General features: G+C 41.9%; 1 protein-coding gene across 1 annotated transcript; it reads right to left on the reverse strand.

The window, feature by feature from the left end:
• Window positions 1-14,318: 14,318 nt before the first annotated feature.
• Window positions 14,319-15,782, reverse strand: LOC100799792 (uncharacterized). The gene has a single exon (XM_006596574.1). It carries the CDS (start codon window positions 15,780-15,782, stop codon window positions 14,319-14,321), a length of 1,464 nt encoding a protein of 487 aa, XP_006596637.1.
• Window positions 15,783-16,836: the final 1,054 nt, after the last annotated feature.

Consider the following 16,836-nt stretch of genomic DNA (forward strand, 5'->3'; position numbering starts at 1 on the left):
TTTTCTGACAGGTACGTACCATGCTATCTCATCAAGATTAATTAAGGTAGACACAACTATAATTAAAGGAGGATATTATAAAAAATGGAAAATAAATAAGATATACCCATCTCTTTTAATTTACCCGTCAATTTGACATAATAAGCATGAAACTTCATATCTAAGGGAATAAAGATGCATTACATTGAATTCTCTACCTGCTTCATACTACTATATATCACACATATATATATGATGATGGTAAAGAAGAAAAACAGACAACATGATCTCCAATGAACAAGGTCCTTTGACAACTAGATAACAAGAGAGTGTAAAAAAGCACGACTATTATGAACTAAACAGTAGCAATGAACGTTAAACAATACGAGGGTAACGAGTTTGTAGCGGTAGAAGACTCAACAACTGTTGTCGTTTATCCAAGTCCATCTAAAAATATTTTTATTCTATCAGCAGCAGAAATTCACGGCACACTTCCGACAAAACCAGAAGGAGGGACAAAAATAGAGTTTTCTATGCATCATAATTAATAAGTAAACAAAAATAAGTAAACACGAGTAAAAAAGTAAATATATCAAACGCATGCTTCATCCAAAGAATGATATTGTCCTTCTAATGGAAAAGAAAAAGGTCTGAAATTTTTCTGTCGTAGTCATTCCCTCAATCGACTGCCTTATCGAAGCTTGAAGCCTACTACTAAGATTTTGTTTTGGATAAATTTCTCTACAAACATTGAAGAAGAAAATAAAAAAATAAATAAATTTAGCTAGTTATATAAACTAAAATTAACTTATATACTTGCAAGGTGTCGCAATCTACCCTTCAGCGGGAAGACGACGCGAGACCCACGGGTGTGACTTCCTAGGAAAGAAAACGCTCGGAGTCGTCACCAACGTTTATTTGAGAAAAAACATTAGAAAAATCGAACAGGGATCTACGAATTTGAAGTATAAAAGGTTCGGCAGTAGTTTACGTGCAGGGAAGGTATTAGCACCGCACCCGTTCGCCTCAAGGGACAGTAACCTTTAATCAAATGTGCAAAATCATGACTTCATTTTTTGTTTATTTTCCCCTTTTTATGTTTTTTACTTTTTGGGGTCGACAAAGAGCGTGACTCTTGCTCCTACGTATCCTCAATTGCGATGAGGGATTTAGACCTACGTAGTTCTTTGAAAGCAAGAAAGTTACGCGTAGGGTTGATTTTAGACTTTTGAATGGTTCGTTTTAAACGATAAAAGTAAAAGAGACCGTTAAGGCATTGGACCTTGAACGGATTCGAGTGATTTTTGTGGATAAAAGCTTGATTGTGTTGATTTTAGCTTTGGTTTCACTTGGTTATTTTCAAACTCATTAAAAAGGACTTGCAAAGTAAATGACCGGTTGAAACTTTATTTTTCAATGATTAACCGAGGTTACAACACAATTAATCGGGGGAAACTCGCTTTTCAATGATATAAATGAGATTACGACATAATTAATCGGTTAAAACTCGCTTTACACAAGGAAATGAGATCACTGATGGTAGAAGAATGGAGATAAAGATGCGAAAAGCAAGAGTGGACCCCTAAGGGTGCATAGAATGAATTCAAAACTTCAAAAAATAAAAACTAACCAGTCGATGAACGAAGAACAATGAAGAACGGACAAAGAATGATGAAGAACGAATACGAAATCGATCAGGGAAGCATTATGGAAGCATTTTTTCTTCTTCTTCTTTCTCCTTCTTCTCACCAATTTCGCTCTAAACCTCTCAATATCAAGTGCTAAACCCCTAAGCTCTGCCCCCTCACCCTGTTTATAGGAAATGAGGCGTGGAGGTTGCACAGCAGCTCGCCCAGGCGAGCTGCTTGCTTCCTCCAGAAGTAACCTTGCTTGCCCAGGCGAGCTCATCTCGCCCAGGCGAGCTGGTTACTTTAGCCCTAAGCTTCCTAGTGGGCCTAGGGGCTGAAAAATGCCCCAAAAGTGACCCTTTTGTCCTCCTTTTGAGTATTTTGCACATTTCCTTCCGAAACGTCGAAAAACCTTATGGATTGCGCGACAATTGGTGTTAAGCAGCTCAATTCGGCTGACAAGAGTCCCAATGTTTGAAAATGATCGTCCCCGGACGAAATTAGGGTATGACTGTTGCCCCTCTTTACTTATCTTTTATTGGAAGTAAAAGGGAAGAGAAAGACACTAATTTCATTCGAGTGATCTCACCATCCGACCGGCCACTAGCGAGAGCCCAAGCAGTGTAACTTGTCAAAAGAAGGATTATAAGAGACATCAGGTATATCAACAAAAGACCTTGAAGTCTTGCAAAGTAAGGGAGACATTGAAATCTCAACAGAAGACTCTGATAGTCTTTGAAACAAAAAACTCTGATGGTCTTTGAAAGAGCAAAGGGCGGAAGACATTGATAGTCTCTGCAAGACAACATACTTTGATAGTCTTGGAAAAGTAAAGAAAACAGATGACCATGATTGTCTCCGCATGACGACAGACTTTGATAGTCTTGAAAATGTAAAGAAAGCAGATGACCATGATTGTCTCCGCAAGCCAACGGACTTGATAGTCTCTGAGGCAAAGAAGACTGTGATAGTCTTGGTCGAAAGACATTGAAGTCTTCGAAAAAAGGAAGATGACCTTGATTGTCTCTGCAGGACAATAAACTCTGATAGTCTTTGAAAAGTAAAGGAGCAGATAACTATGATTGTCTCTGCGAAACAATAGACTATGGTAGTCTTTGAAAACCTTTCACTAAAACGCGAACATGCTTAGTAAAGAAACAAACCTCCAAACCGGTCAGAACAACATATATTTTTGAAGAAAAACAATGTGACTATTGGGGAATGAAAACATGCAGATAGAATTTCTCATAACCAAAATGAGATTCAAGATATTAGCATTTCGTTTCTAAAAGAGCATTAGAAGAAACATTGGGACCAACCAAATAGGGGAAAACTACTCAAGGTGTATATATCTCACACAAGCAAGTGTTTCATCCTAATTCCAGACCACAGACATGTCATAGATTGACTTTGCAAGTCATTTCCCATCAAATCATAATATGCACAATCATCATGGATCAATAGGGCTTTATGAAGTGGGATTTTGGTAGGGAATTTGGCTTTGGATATTCTGGCCTTTCCCTTTTCGATTTCCTTTTTCCTTTGGTTCGGTGCAGAACAGGAGAGGACACAAAGTTTCGGTTTGTAACTGAAACAGGTGATTGCTTTACACCCCCAGGGTCCAACCAAGTTATCATTGCTTTCCTTTTATATTCTTCTCTTTCGATAATTCTGCACATTGTTCAGATATTGTCTGGTTCAAAGAACCTCTCTTCTTCTTTTCTATTTTCCTTTCTTCAATCTTGATTGATTGATTTTTTTTTCTTTTTCTTTTCTTCTTTTCTTTCTTTCTTTTTTTTTGTTTTGCACATCTCTAACCCAAGGTAAGAGAAGTTTCTCTTGGAAAATTTTCTAGTCCTCTCTTCCTAGGGTAAGGATGGAAATTTCCGTCCTAAGTCAAGGCTATGGCCAAAAATCGACACTTGGCTCAAAAGGCCTACAAATGGTGGGACATGACTCATGTCAGATATCTGTTTGGCAAATGGCTCAGGAACCAGGGAATGCCCCAATCATTTCCATGAAGCACATATTATGACAATTGGAAATTCATGAAAAACCAATCATTGCACACATCCATGTGGACGCTCACACGTAATGCTTTTGTGGCCATGTAAACACTAGGGCTTAGGGTTTGCTTCCCCCATTCAGTAAAACCAGAGTTCTGAAAATTGCTCTTCTATCAAGTCACGCACACATCTGAGTTCATTTAGGCTTTTCGGGAAAATCTTTCATTGCGTTCACCCTTTAGGTGCACACACATTTTTTTCAAAAACCTTTTTGTGTTTTGATTCGTGAATTTTCCAAAGAAAACTGGTGCTCATTCTTTTTCAAAAGCGTGCTGGCTTTTTAGTTTTCTTCTTTAATTATTTTTTTTAGTCTTTATAGAAGAAGTTTGTAACTTAGGCAAAATTGTTAGTCGAGATTAAATTTTATCAATGGAACAAAAAGCGTGTGAGCGAAAAGAAACCCATACACTAGACCCTATATATTTTTTAGTTTTCTCGATTCAAACAAATCATCGTAATGCACTAGTAAGACAATACACTAGAAGCGGTAATGTTCATCACAATGAGATAACAAAAGCTGAAAGTGGTAACATAGAGTCCAATTCTATCGAAATGAGACAACAAATAAAAACTAAAAGCAGCAACAAACAGTCCAATCCTATCGAAATGAGATAACAGATAAAAACTGAAAGCAATAACAAACAGTCCAGCTCTATCGAAATGAGATAACAAATAAAGACTAAAAGCAGTAACAAAATAAAGAAAAAATCACAATTTTTTCTGGGCGATCTCAGCCATGCAACGCTTCTTCATCAAGTGAAGAAATCTAGCACATCAGCCATATCGTCATCCTCCTGAGCTCCATCGTCATCCCCAGGGACCTCTGCGGGTCCTACCCTTGTCTCAAAATCGAGCGCATCTCCAGGCCAGGCAACTGTGGCCTTGAACTGCTCGGCGGTAGGCCACGGGAAAGGACTGGTGTCCTGGCTCTGCTGGTGCATAGTGTACCGGTAGAATGTCTCATTTAGCTGCACTTGACCCCTGTGGTTAGCCGCCTACTGGCTAGTCACATGATGCATGTACCTGTACATCTGGAGCTATAGCCTCTGCAGGTGAGCGGAGATGGACCCCAGGGACGGTGTCTCCTCTAGAGGGGGCAATAGTGCACCTGTGGCTGGCTGCTGCTGGTCCTCCTCTGGCTGCTGCGGCGCCTAACCTTGCACCTGCCTGGGCATGCAATATTTCTCTATGAAAGCCCTACTGATGGGGGGCCGGATAAGCTTGGTGGGAGTGACCGACACTCCATAGAATTGGCAAAGGCCTGTGATCAAAGTAGGGAACTCCAGTGTCCTGTTGGACTTCCCTGGGTCCACTGGGTGTCTAGGCGGTGTGATCCCTGCAAACTAATATATAGCGTCTGAGATCAGCTGGGCTACATAGATACTCACCTGAGTCAGGATGGTGTAGACTAACTGACACTTCTGCAGGGGGAGGTCTGAATTATGGCTACTGGGGAAAATGTTTTTGAGCAGCAACGTCATCCATATCTGCGTAAGGGTGGTCATGCTGGTGCACATGATCCGTACCCGTCTCCCCGCCATGCTCCAAGCAAAGTCCTGCCCTGGAACGCACAACAATTGGCTGATGGCCTCCTCGTCAAACCCCGAGGCCTGACTCCTCCTCTAGCTAAACTCACAATGCTGACCCTCCTCTAAGACCAACGGATGCCCCAAAAACTGATTAATGGCATCCTCATCGAAGGGGATCCATTGGCCCCTCACCCAGGAGCGTTGGTCTCTGACTCCCTCCTCTGTAGGCTATTCGTTTGCATAGAACTCCATGATTATCTCTGGATCGTACTTATCCATGGGTGATACAAGCTGAGTCCATTGCCTCCTAGCAATTTCCTCCTGGAACTCAGTATACTCTCTGTCCTTCAGCTGGACTTGCCTCTCCTTAAGGAACGACCAACCTTTAATGGCCTCAAATCGTCGCTGGTGTTCCTCACTCCGGAACCGGTGTCAATCAAACTCCACATCTACCTGTGGGGCCGTACTGGAACCCTTTCCAGCGGCATCTTTTCTCGACCTTTTGGCTGGAAGCTTCTTCAGAGCCATTTCCTACGAGGACACATTTGTAAAGTTAGTTTACAAGAAATACCAATCATCACAACAAAGGCCAAACAAACTTAAAGGGTGCATATTTATTTCCACCAAACGCAAGTGTCGACATGCAATTAGAAAACAATCACATTGGGGCATGTGCTATTTTATGATATATATCTACATGTATATACACACATTCTTTTGAAAAGCATTTCCATGCTACCTATGCACATATATACATATTTTTTGAAAGGCATTTTTATGCTACCTATCCATATATATACATATTTTTGAAAGGCATTTTTATGCTATCTATCCACATATATACACATTTTTTAAAGGCATTTTCATGCTACCTAAATGCAAGGTGTCCTCCATGGTGCAGCAAGTTCAAATGCTGGTAAAAAAATCAACACAAACATGCCTTCATATTCATGTAATTCATGCATTTTTTTGCATTCAGCACAAAACTTAGACTCCTAGGCCTAGGTCATGTTTTTGGCGCTTTATTCTAGCTTCTTTAAACTATTCACACACTCAAAATGGCAGCCATATATACAAAAACTCATTCCACAAGCCAAATTTCACAACACCACACGCAAAGGCCATTGAGGCATTTCACCGAACACTTGCTGGGCGCATGTTCAAACATGAAAAAAAATGAGGAACGAGGGTAATGTGACATGCCCATTCATACCAGAACCCAAGATAAGCCTATAGCCATCCCCTAAAGCCCCCCAATTCAAGCAAACAACGCATGGATTCACACATACATTGCCTCCCAGAATTTGCAAAAAAAAGCAACCAAAACACTAAAATACTACAATGGAAAGCCAAAAAATCAAAGAAAAGTGGCACTTACTTGTAGGGGGCGAACAAGAGTGCAAAAAAATGGAAGCAAGAACGCGAAAAGGGTGACTTAGGGTTGTTGGGTTCATGAGTCCGTGAGCACTTACGTTCTTGGAAGCTTTGGGGAAGAAATTGGGGTGAAGAATGGCTTCACCCTCCCCTTTTTATGTTTCTGGATCAGACATGCTCCCCCAGGCGAGCTAACCGTCCTTTTTTTAAAAAAAAACTCCTTTGCAACAATTTAAATAATTCCTTGCCATGTTTATTATTTCATTAACTCCTATGGTCGCAAATAAACTAGGCATATTCAAATAAAATTCAAGAAATCAGATAAATAAAAGCATGAATCTTAAAGAACAGAATTAGAGATACTAGGTTGCCTACTAGAAGTGCTTCTTTAACGTCTTGAGCCGAACGCGGGATGAAGCTTGATTGATCATGGGCCTAGCACCTACTTATACCTTCCCCTAAGCTTTGAACAAATGAAATGGCACCTTGCAGCAAAACGTAAAACATCATCACAAAATACCTATATTACCTTTCACTCACCCTTGCCTCAATTTTGGTGTGGTATTGACCATCACTCAAAATGACTCTCTATTCATCCTCCAATTCGCAGGTCGACAGGATGCAAATGCATGCATGCTTATGATTTAGATGTTTAAACGCAACAATTAAACAAGTGTTATCGTGTTCAATTTTACTTAAACGCTTACGGCACCCCGTTAATTGAGCCAAATGGCTTCGAATTCAGTGGGTAAGATTAGAAGAGTATGTTCTTAAGAAGTAAAAGACACAACTCAGGAAGTTAAGATGCAAATAATTAATCCAATATTTATTAATGCTGCGATCATGGTTTACAAAGGATTTTAAGACTTTGAAAATTCCAATGAGTCCTTGGAGAACAAACATGTATTGAGCCTTCCAGCTGCCCCAGGTACTACGCATAATATCATTTGACGATATCGAAATTCACTGGCGAAGGCAACTCTTCATCGTCCATGCTGGCAAGCAACAAAGCTCCTCTCGAAAATGTCTTTTTCACAACGAAGGGTCCCTCGTAATTTGGAGTCGATTGTTGGATCAAGTGGCCTCAGAATAATTAAGAAGGGGGGGGGGGGTTGAATTAATTATTAATGAGCCTTGACTAATTAAAAACTTATCCTTCTTAATGTAACTAGATTCAATTAGGCTTTTACCACAAAGTTAAGAAAGTAAAGAACAGAAATAGAAACTTAACCAAGAGTAAAAGCGATAATTAAAAGTACACAACAGAAATTAAAAAAGTGTAGGAAAGAAGAAGACAAACACAAGAATTATACTGGTTCGGCCACAAATCGTGCCTACATCCAGTCCCCAAACAACCTGCGGTTCTTGAGATTTCTTTTAACCTTGTAAAATCCTTTACAAGCCAAAGATCCACAAGGGATGTACCCTCCCTTGTTCTCTTTGAAAAAACCAAGTGGATGTACCCTCCACATGAACTGATCCACAAGAGATGTATCCTATCTTGTTCTCAGTATAACAATCCCCAAGTAGATGTACCCTCTACTTGTACCACAAAGGATCTACCCTCTAATGTGTTGGGACAAAGAATTCTCAAGCGGTTAGTCCTTTGAATATTTTGTAAGGGAGAAGAGAGACACAAAAGAATTAAAGCGGTTAGTCCTTCTGTTCTTTTGGCAAAGGGAGAAGAGAATGAAAAAGATGAATAACACAAGTTTTTTATCAAAGAACTTTTCTTGAAAGAAAAAGTATTGAACAAAAACTTTTAGAAAGATGAGGAGAAATGAATCAGAAAATTCTATAGAAAGAGTTGAAAGATGTTGAAGGATTGATTTAAGGATGTTGAAAGAAGAATTGAAAGATAGATGATTCATGAAATTCATGCCATGGTCATATATTTATAATCTCTTGATGACTCGAGTCAAAGCTTGTGACTCTTGGCAATTTCTTTAAAATTAGTCACTTAAAAAGTTGTGACTTTTGAAAAAATCTTCAGAAAAAAGTCACTTGAAGAATTGTGACTTTTGGAAAATTATTTTTCGAAATCAGTCACTGGTAATCGATTACCATTAAGGTGTAATCGATTACACATCAATAGATGTGACTCTTCATTTTAAATTTTGAAAATTAAAACATTTAGAAGCTTTGGTAATCAATTACAAGTATTGTGTAATTGATTATACAAGTTTAAAATGATTTGAAAATGTTTAAACACAAGTTGTAACTCTTGAAATTTGAAATCTTAATGTTTTAAAACACTGGTAATCGATTACTACCTTCTGGTAATCGATTACCAGAGAGTAAAACTCTTTGGTAATGATTTTGCGAAAACTTCTTGTGCTACTCAATGTTTTTGAAAAACTTTTTAGTACTTATCTTGATTGAGTCTTCTCTTGATTCTTGAATCTTGATCTTGATTATTCTTGAATCTTGATTCTCGAAACTTGATTCTTGAATCTTGAATCTTGAATCTTGATTCTTGAATCTTGATTCTTGAATCTTTGGAATTTGCTTAACTCTTGATTCTTTGGCATCATCAAAATAACCTTGGAAGACATTGCTTCCACACCCACTTCCCTCTATGGTCCCTTTGAGCTTGGGATACTTTCTTCAAGACGAGATCCCCCTCACTGAACTTGCACGGACTTGTCAAAAGCATTCTTCACTCGGCTTTGATACAATCATCCATGGCTCATGGCGGCCAATCTCTTACCTTCTATAAGATTCAACTGATCAAAGCGAGTTTGTACCCATTCCGAATCCTCTAACCTTGACTCGACTTGAATCCTCAATGAAGGTACCTCTACTTCAAATGGAAGCACAACCTCTATCCCGTATACCAAAGAAAACGGGGTTGTCCCAGTCGATGTGTGCACCGAGGTTCGATAACCATGCAACGCAAAAAGGAGCATTTCATGCCAATCCTTGTATGACACGATCATTTTTTGAACTATCTTCTTGATATTCTTATTAGCAGCCTCAACTGCCCCATTCATCTTGGGCCGGTAAGGCGTAAAATTGTGGTGTTGGATCTTGAAATCCTAACACATTTCCTTCATCATTTTATTGTTCAGATTGGTGGCATTGTTGGTGATAATCTTTCTAGGCACACCATACCGGTAGATTATCTCTCTCTTTATGAACCTAACCACCACACTCCTAGTCACACTGGCGTATGACGCCGCTTCAACCCATTTGGTGAAGTAGTCAATGGCGACCAAAATGGAGCGATGTCCATTCGAAGCTTTGGGCTCAATAGCTCCAATCACGTCTATACCCCACATAGAGAACGACTAGGGTGCCGCGAAGACGTTCAAAGGTGTGGGCAGAGCACTGACATTGTTGGCGAATGCTTGGCACTTGTGGCACTTCCTCACATGGATACAACAATCGTTTTCCATAGTGAGCCAATAATACCCTGCCCTCAGGATCTTCTGGACCATGGCATGCCCGTTGACATGTGTTCCAAAGGATCCCTCATGCACTTCCACTAGCATTTGCTTAACCTCCCTGGCATCCACACATCGGAGCAAAACCATATCATGGTTCCTCTTGTACAGGATATTTCCACTTAGGAAAAAGCCGGCTGCCAATCTCTGTAACGTTCTCTTGTCGTTGTCGGAGGCCTCTCATGGGTATTCTTTGTCTTTGATATATCGCTTGATGTCGAAGTACCAAGGTTTGCCATCTTGCTCTTCTTCTATTAAGCAGGAATGTGCAGGCTTGCTGCGACATCTGAATTCGATGTATGGCAAGTCCCCATGCGGGATTAGCTGAAACATGGATGCTAGAGTGGCAAGCGCATCGACCATTTGATTCTCCTCTCTAGGAATGTGGTGGAAGGATATTTCATCGAAGAACTCGGTCAGTTTCTTGATGTAGGCCTGGTAGGGTATCAACTTATGATCCCTAGTCTCCCATTCTCCTTTCAAATAGTGGATTACCAAGGCTGAGTCTCCATATACTTTAAGCATTTTGACCTTGAAATCAATTGCTGCTTGGATCCCAAGGGCGCACACCTCGTACTCAGCCATGTTATTCGTGCAGTCAAAGCCCAACCTAGCCGTGAAGGGTATGCATTGATCATTGGGGTAACCAAAACCGCCCCAACTCCATGGCCTAGTGTGTTGGACGCGCTATCGAACTACACAATCCATTTGTCCCTATCTTCATCCTCCACCTCCTCCTCGAACAAGGCCATGATGTCCTCATCCGGGAACTCTGGATGCATGGGCTGGTAGTCGTTGATGGGTTGCTGAGCCAGGTAATCTGCCAATGTGCTTCCCTCTATCACCTTTTGAGTGACATAAACAATGTTGAATTCTAACAGCAGAACCTGCTACCGAGTGATTCGTCCTGTGAGAGCGGGTTTTTCAAAAATGTACTTGACTGGGTCCATTTTGAACACCAACCAAGTGGTGTAGCTCAGCATGTACTTCCTTAGACGGTGGGCTGCCCACACCAAGGCATAACATGTCCTTTCAAGCAAAGAGTAGTTCATTTCACATGCTGTGAACTTCTTGCTTAAGTAATAGACGACTCGTTCCCTCTTTCTGGACTCGTCATGCTGCCCCAGTGTACACCCCATCGACTTATCCAACACATTCATATATAGAATAAGGGGTTTTCGAGGCACTGGTGGTACAAGTACAGGAGGGTTCACGAGGCATCACTTAATCCTTCGAAACGCCACTTGGCAGTTGTCGTCCCATCGGACAGACTGGTTTTTACGCAACAGCTTGAAAAGAGGCTCACAAGTGGTGGTGAGCTGCGATATGAACCTCACTATGTAATTCAGGCGTCCCAAGAAACCTTGGACTTGCTTCTCAGTGCGTGGCTCGATCATTTCAAGGATGACCTTTACTTTGTCCGGGTCCACCTTTATCCCTTTCTGGCTTACGATAAAACTGAGCAATTTTCTCGACTTGACCCCGAAAATGCATTTGGAAGGATTCAACCTCAATCAGTACTTACGCAACCTCTCGACCAACTTTCGTAAGTTGACAAGGTGTTCCTTCTCAGTCCTCGATTTGGCAATCATATCATGCACGTAGACCTCAATTTCTTTGTGCATCATGTCGTGGAATAATGCTACCATAGCCCGTGGGTAGGTTGCCCCGACATTCTTAAGCCCAAAGGACATCACTTTGTAGTAGAACATTCCCCACAGGGTGACGAATGTCATATTTTCCATGTCCTCCAATGCCATCTTTATTTGGTTGTAGCTTGAGAACCTGTCCATGAAAGAAAAAAAAGCAAAATTGGTTGTGTTATCTACAAGGACATCGATGTGTGATAAAGGAAAGTTGTCCTTTGGACTAGCACGGTTTAGATCCCGATAGTCCATGCATATTCGCACATTCCCATCTTTCTTAGGGATTGGCACAATGTTGGCAACCCACTCCGAGTATCGAGCCACAACCAAGAAGCTGATGTCAAATTGCTTTTTCACCTTTTTTTTTTTAAATCTTTAAAGACATTTCAGGCTTCATCCTTCACAGCTTTTGCTTGACTGGGGAATACTCGGGATTCAGAGGTAATTGATGCTATACGATGTCGGACTTAAGCCTAGCATGTCTTGGTATGACCAAGCGAAAATGTCTTGGTAGTCTCGTAGCAGAGCTACCAATTCATCTCGGATGTTGGTGGACATGTGATTTGCCATTATTTTCTCCTATTTCTTAACCCTTTTTGCACCATTTTAAGTACTGATTAGTCTTAATTGTCAAATTAATTAGGCAGTTTCATTATTTGGGCCCATTCAGCTAATTTGATGTTTTTAATCTAATTTCAGGAATTAATGAAGCATTGGGCTTGAGTCCAGAATTGGGCTTGGGCTTGGATTTGAAGAGGGCAGACTATTTTATTCTACAAAATTAGATCTTATCTTATCTTATCTAGATATTATTTAGATTTGATCTCATCTAGATATTATTTCATCTAGATCTTATCTTATCTAGATTTGATTTTATTTTATTTATGGGCTTGGATATAAAACAGATTTGTAAGCTTTGGGACTGAAAAACTATATAACAGCACCAAGGTTCTAGTTTAGGCTCTCCTCTCTCTCCCCTATTTTCATTTTTTTAAGTTTTAGGTTTTTCTTTGAGACATTTTTTCGTTTTGCAATTCCAATAGCAATAAAATTTTGTTCTTCAATTTATAAGTTCGTTATCTATTGATTAATGGAAGGCTAAGTCCCCAGCGTTGTTTTCTCTTGAGAATCAAGCACAATTCTCTTTGAGGTTCTATTATTATTGTTAAATTCTGTTCAGTTTTTTTCCTCTTCACTAATTACTCTGAATTCGTTGCTATTAATTCATGCATGCTTAGTGCTTGATTAATTGTCTCTGCGCTTAATTTACGTTTATGCTTAATGATTGTTATTGAGTAATTGGTGTATGTAATGCTTAATCACATAATGAATGCCTTATGTTGAATTTCGCTTAGTAATTTAATTTAGGGTTGGATTAAGTGGTTAAATTGATAAAGGATAAATTCTCGCAACCTAGGATAAAAGACTTGCTTGTGAATCAAGGGGAAGCAACGTATTTTAATTCTGATATTTTTCTAATTCAATTTTACTCGCTATTTAATCTACAAAAGCAAACAACCCCCCTCCTCAATTTGTTACTATTTCCTACTATTTTTTATGAACATTTGGTTGATTATTGCTCGTTGGGAAACGACCTAGGATCACTTCCTAGTTACTACATTTTAATGTTTATTTGATTAGGGTACGGCCTCGATCAACATGCCTGTGCCAACCTTCACCTCCTTTCTTTCCTCGCCATCACCCAAGTTCACAACCTCTATTTCTTCTTGGTGTGGCTTCACCTCCCTGTCTTCTTGTTCGACCATTCTTTTTAGCTCTAGGGGGAGCCCCCAATCCTCATCTTCCCCATCTTCAGCTTGGTTTACCAGTTGCTCAAAATTGACGTTTGGGTCCTCGGTATCATTACCTTCACAGGACTCATTGTCAGATCTATACCATTTAATCGCAACAAAAATAAACACACAGAAGAATGAGAATGGATGAAAGTGTAAGAACAAATGAAGAAGGGAGAGAACCCTAAAGCCTGGGCCCAACAATAGGGTTAGGACCAACGAATTACATTGTGCTTGCCACGGAAATTCCGGGTTATTTGACAATTCCCTAATTCGAACTCAGGAGGGCACGGTCGCACCCAATTTGGTTGCTCTTGAGGGGTCTCTTCATGTATCATGGCGACCCGCCCTTTGCACATCCAACCTGCATTGACAAAGCTTTTGTTGATGTGACACAAGGGAACCCTCTTCACTTGCAGCCCTTGGGGTCGGCCCATGCTTCTTCCCCTCCTTTCTAGGGCACTCCTCCTCACGTCGATGCGTGTAGGCTCATATCCCAGTCTGAACCTTCCGCGGTTCCCTGTGAACTCTACCAAGCTTGCCACACCATCGTCGTTCCACCCCAAACCCATTCCGAGCTCGTATCCATGTCCCAACATTACCCTGACTACCATTAATGTGGCCCCAGATGGGCGTGGTTGTATCGGGGGAGATTCCACATAAACATTGCTCACTACCTTCAATGCTTGAAAGGACGTTTCCAAAGACTCCTTTGCGGCCTCCACATAGGGTGTAGAAGAAGGACAACTCACAAGAATGTCTTCTTCCCCCGAGACTATGATCAATTGGCCCTCCACCATAAATTTCAACTTTTGGTGGAGCGTTGAAGGGACTACCCCAACTGAGTGAATCCAAGTTCAGCCTAATAGGCAGCTATAGGCTGGGTTGATATCCGTCACTTGGAAAGTGATTTGGCAGACGTGGGGTCCAATCTGAATTAAGAGATCAATCTCCACCCTTACATCCCGGCAGCTGCCTTCAAAAGCCCGCACCACCATGGAGCTTGGCCTTAGGTGTGACGTATCAAAAGGAAATTTGTCCAAAGTAGCCTTGGGCATGACATTGAGTGACGAGCCATTGTTAATAAGCACCTTGGCCACGATGTGGTCCAAACACTTGACGGATACATGTAAGGTCCTATTGTGTCCCTGGCCCTCAACGGGTATCTCCTCGTCGGCGAATGTGAGGTAATTGTTGGCGGTAATATTGTTGATGATGCCCCCAAAACCCTTCACAGATATGTCTTGGGCCATGTGGGCTTCATTCAAGATCTTAACCAAAAGCGCCTGACGAGGCTTAAAGCTCATGAGTAGTCCTAACAGGGAGATCCCAGCAGGGGTTTTATTGAGTTGTTCAATTATCTTGAACTCGCTCTGCTGGATGATGTGCAGGAACTCGGTTGCTTCTTCAGCGGATATTCCTTTTATGCTGAAGTCCTCTTCTTCCTTAGCAAACCTTCTGGCTAGGACCTCTTCATCCAGAATCAGGCTCGCCTTGCCGCTCTCTTCCACGCCTGCCTTCGCTTTTCCCTTCGGGTCCTTGGACCGCATCGGCGGCTCGGGTGCCACGAAGATCCGCCCACTAAGAGTTATGCCGCTTGTGCTAGAGATGTTTGTGACCTTGGCAGAGGATAGATCATCTAAGACGGACTCATCCTTCCTTCCGTTGGGCCTCTGAGGGCCGTACCTCCAAGTGACTGCCTTGTCACTCTTGTAGGGGAAAAGGACTGACTTCTTAACCGGGATAGGCTGGAAGCCTCGGGGCATTTGCGTGGCAGCATCTTTGGTAAAGTGGATCACCAATGGCCTGGGCTTACTCGGGCTTTTATCAGCCGATTGCATGCACACATCTTGCTCCCCCTTCCTTGTGCCACAAACTTCAAACAGGCCTTGGTCCATCATCCCTTGTAGCAAATCCTCTACCACAGGGCATGCCTCTACATCGTGTGCTGCCCCCAGGTGTATTAAGCAAGCATTTCCCTTGCCCCCGTCAAGGCAAATAATGCCCGCCTCGTGCAGTGCTTCTAATATAAACCTCCTAGAGGTTACCACATCTTCCATCTGCTTCGGCCTCTGAGGTCCACACTCCTCCACCACATTAACTGCCGATTCCCCATGACTGGGAAGAGGATTCGTCCTTACGTTTGGGCTGTCATCTTGGAATGTCAGCCACCCCGCATCGATCAAACTCTTGACCTTATGTTTGAGGGCCACACATTGTTCTATTGAATGCCCCGAGACACCCCCATGATAAGCGTAAGTTGCATAGGGGTTGTACCATCGAGGGAAAGAAGATTGGTAGATCTTCCTAGGGCTCACCATTGCCATTTGGTGTGTGATCAAGGATAGCAGCAAGTGAGCATAAGACATCGGGATTGGGGTGAATTCTATAGGCTTCTTTGTCGAAAAATTCCTTCTTGAATTGGTGCTTGTGCTAGGATTGGAGTTGTCGACATAACAAGATGGTGCGACAAAGGAGTTTTGAGGGGGATTCCTTTGTGGTTGAGCGGGCGACTTTTGTTGGACGAATGCCGATTTGAGAGGGTTTCCGACATTGGCCGAAAAGCTTGGTTGGTGTGGGGCGTACTAGTAGGTGTTGTGAGGAGTTTGTTGGGTTTTAGGCCACGTCGGAGCTGAAGTTACCATATGTGTGGCTCCCTCCTTCTTCTTGGCCCCACTTGCCCCAAATCTCCTATTATTTGTGCTTGTGGAGGTGGCATAGTCGAACTTCCCCCTCCTCAAGCCTACCTCAATCCTCTCGCCCGCAAATACCAAATCCGTGAAACTATAGGGCATGTACCCCACCATTTTTTGTAGTAGAACACTGGCAGTGTGTCTACTATCATAGTGATCATTTCTTTTTCCATCATGGGGGGCATCACTTGTGCTGCCAGGTCCCTCCACCTTTGGGCATACTCCTTAAAGGACTCATGCTCCCTCTTGCTCATATTCTGCAATTGGGTTCTTTTAGGAGCCGTGTTGGTATTGTACTGGTACTGCCTAATGAAGGCAGTAATCAAGTCCTTCCATGAGTGGATCCGAGAAGCCTCCAAATTGGCTTACCAGGTGACCGCCGCTTTGGCCAAACTCTCTTGGAAGAAATGCATTAACAACTTCTCATCTCTGGAGTACACCCTCATCTTTCGACAATACATTTTAGGTGATTCTTGGGGCAAGTAGTCTCCTTGTACTAATTGAAATCAGGTACCTTGAACTTCGGGGAAATGACAACGTCAGGCACCAAACACAACTCTACCATGTTAGTGAACGGGTAATCACCAAACCCTTCGATGGCCCTTAGCCTCTCCTCGATGAGGTCCCATTTCTCCCTTCCTTCCACTAGCAGAGGCAATCTCCCCACAGAGAAGTGTAGAGG

This window comes from Glycine max, chromosome 14, assembly GCF_000004515.6.
Source record: "Glycine max cultivar Williams 82 chromosome 14, Glycine_max_v4.0, whole genome shotgun sequence".
NCBI classification, from domain to species: Eukaryota; Viridiplantae; Streptophyta; class Magnoliopsida; order Fabales; family Fabaceae; genus Glycine; species Glycine max.

Coding starts and splice junctions, on each gene's coding strand:
- LOC100799792 (XM_006596574.1), bottom strand. CDS start 15,782: ATGGTGAGCCCTAGGAAGATCTACCAATCTTCTTTCCCTCGATGGTAC.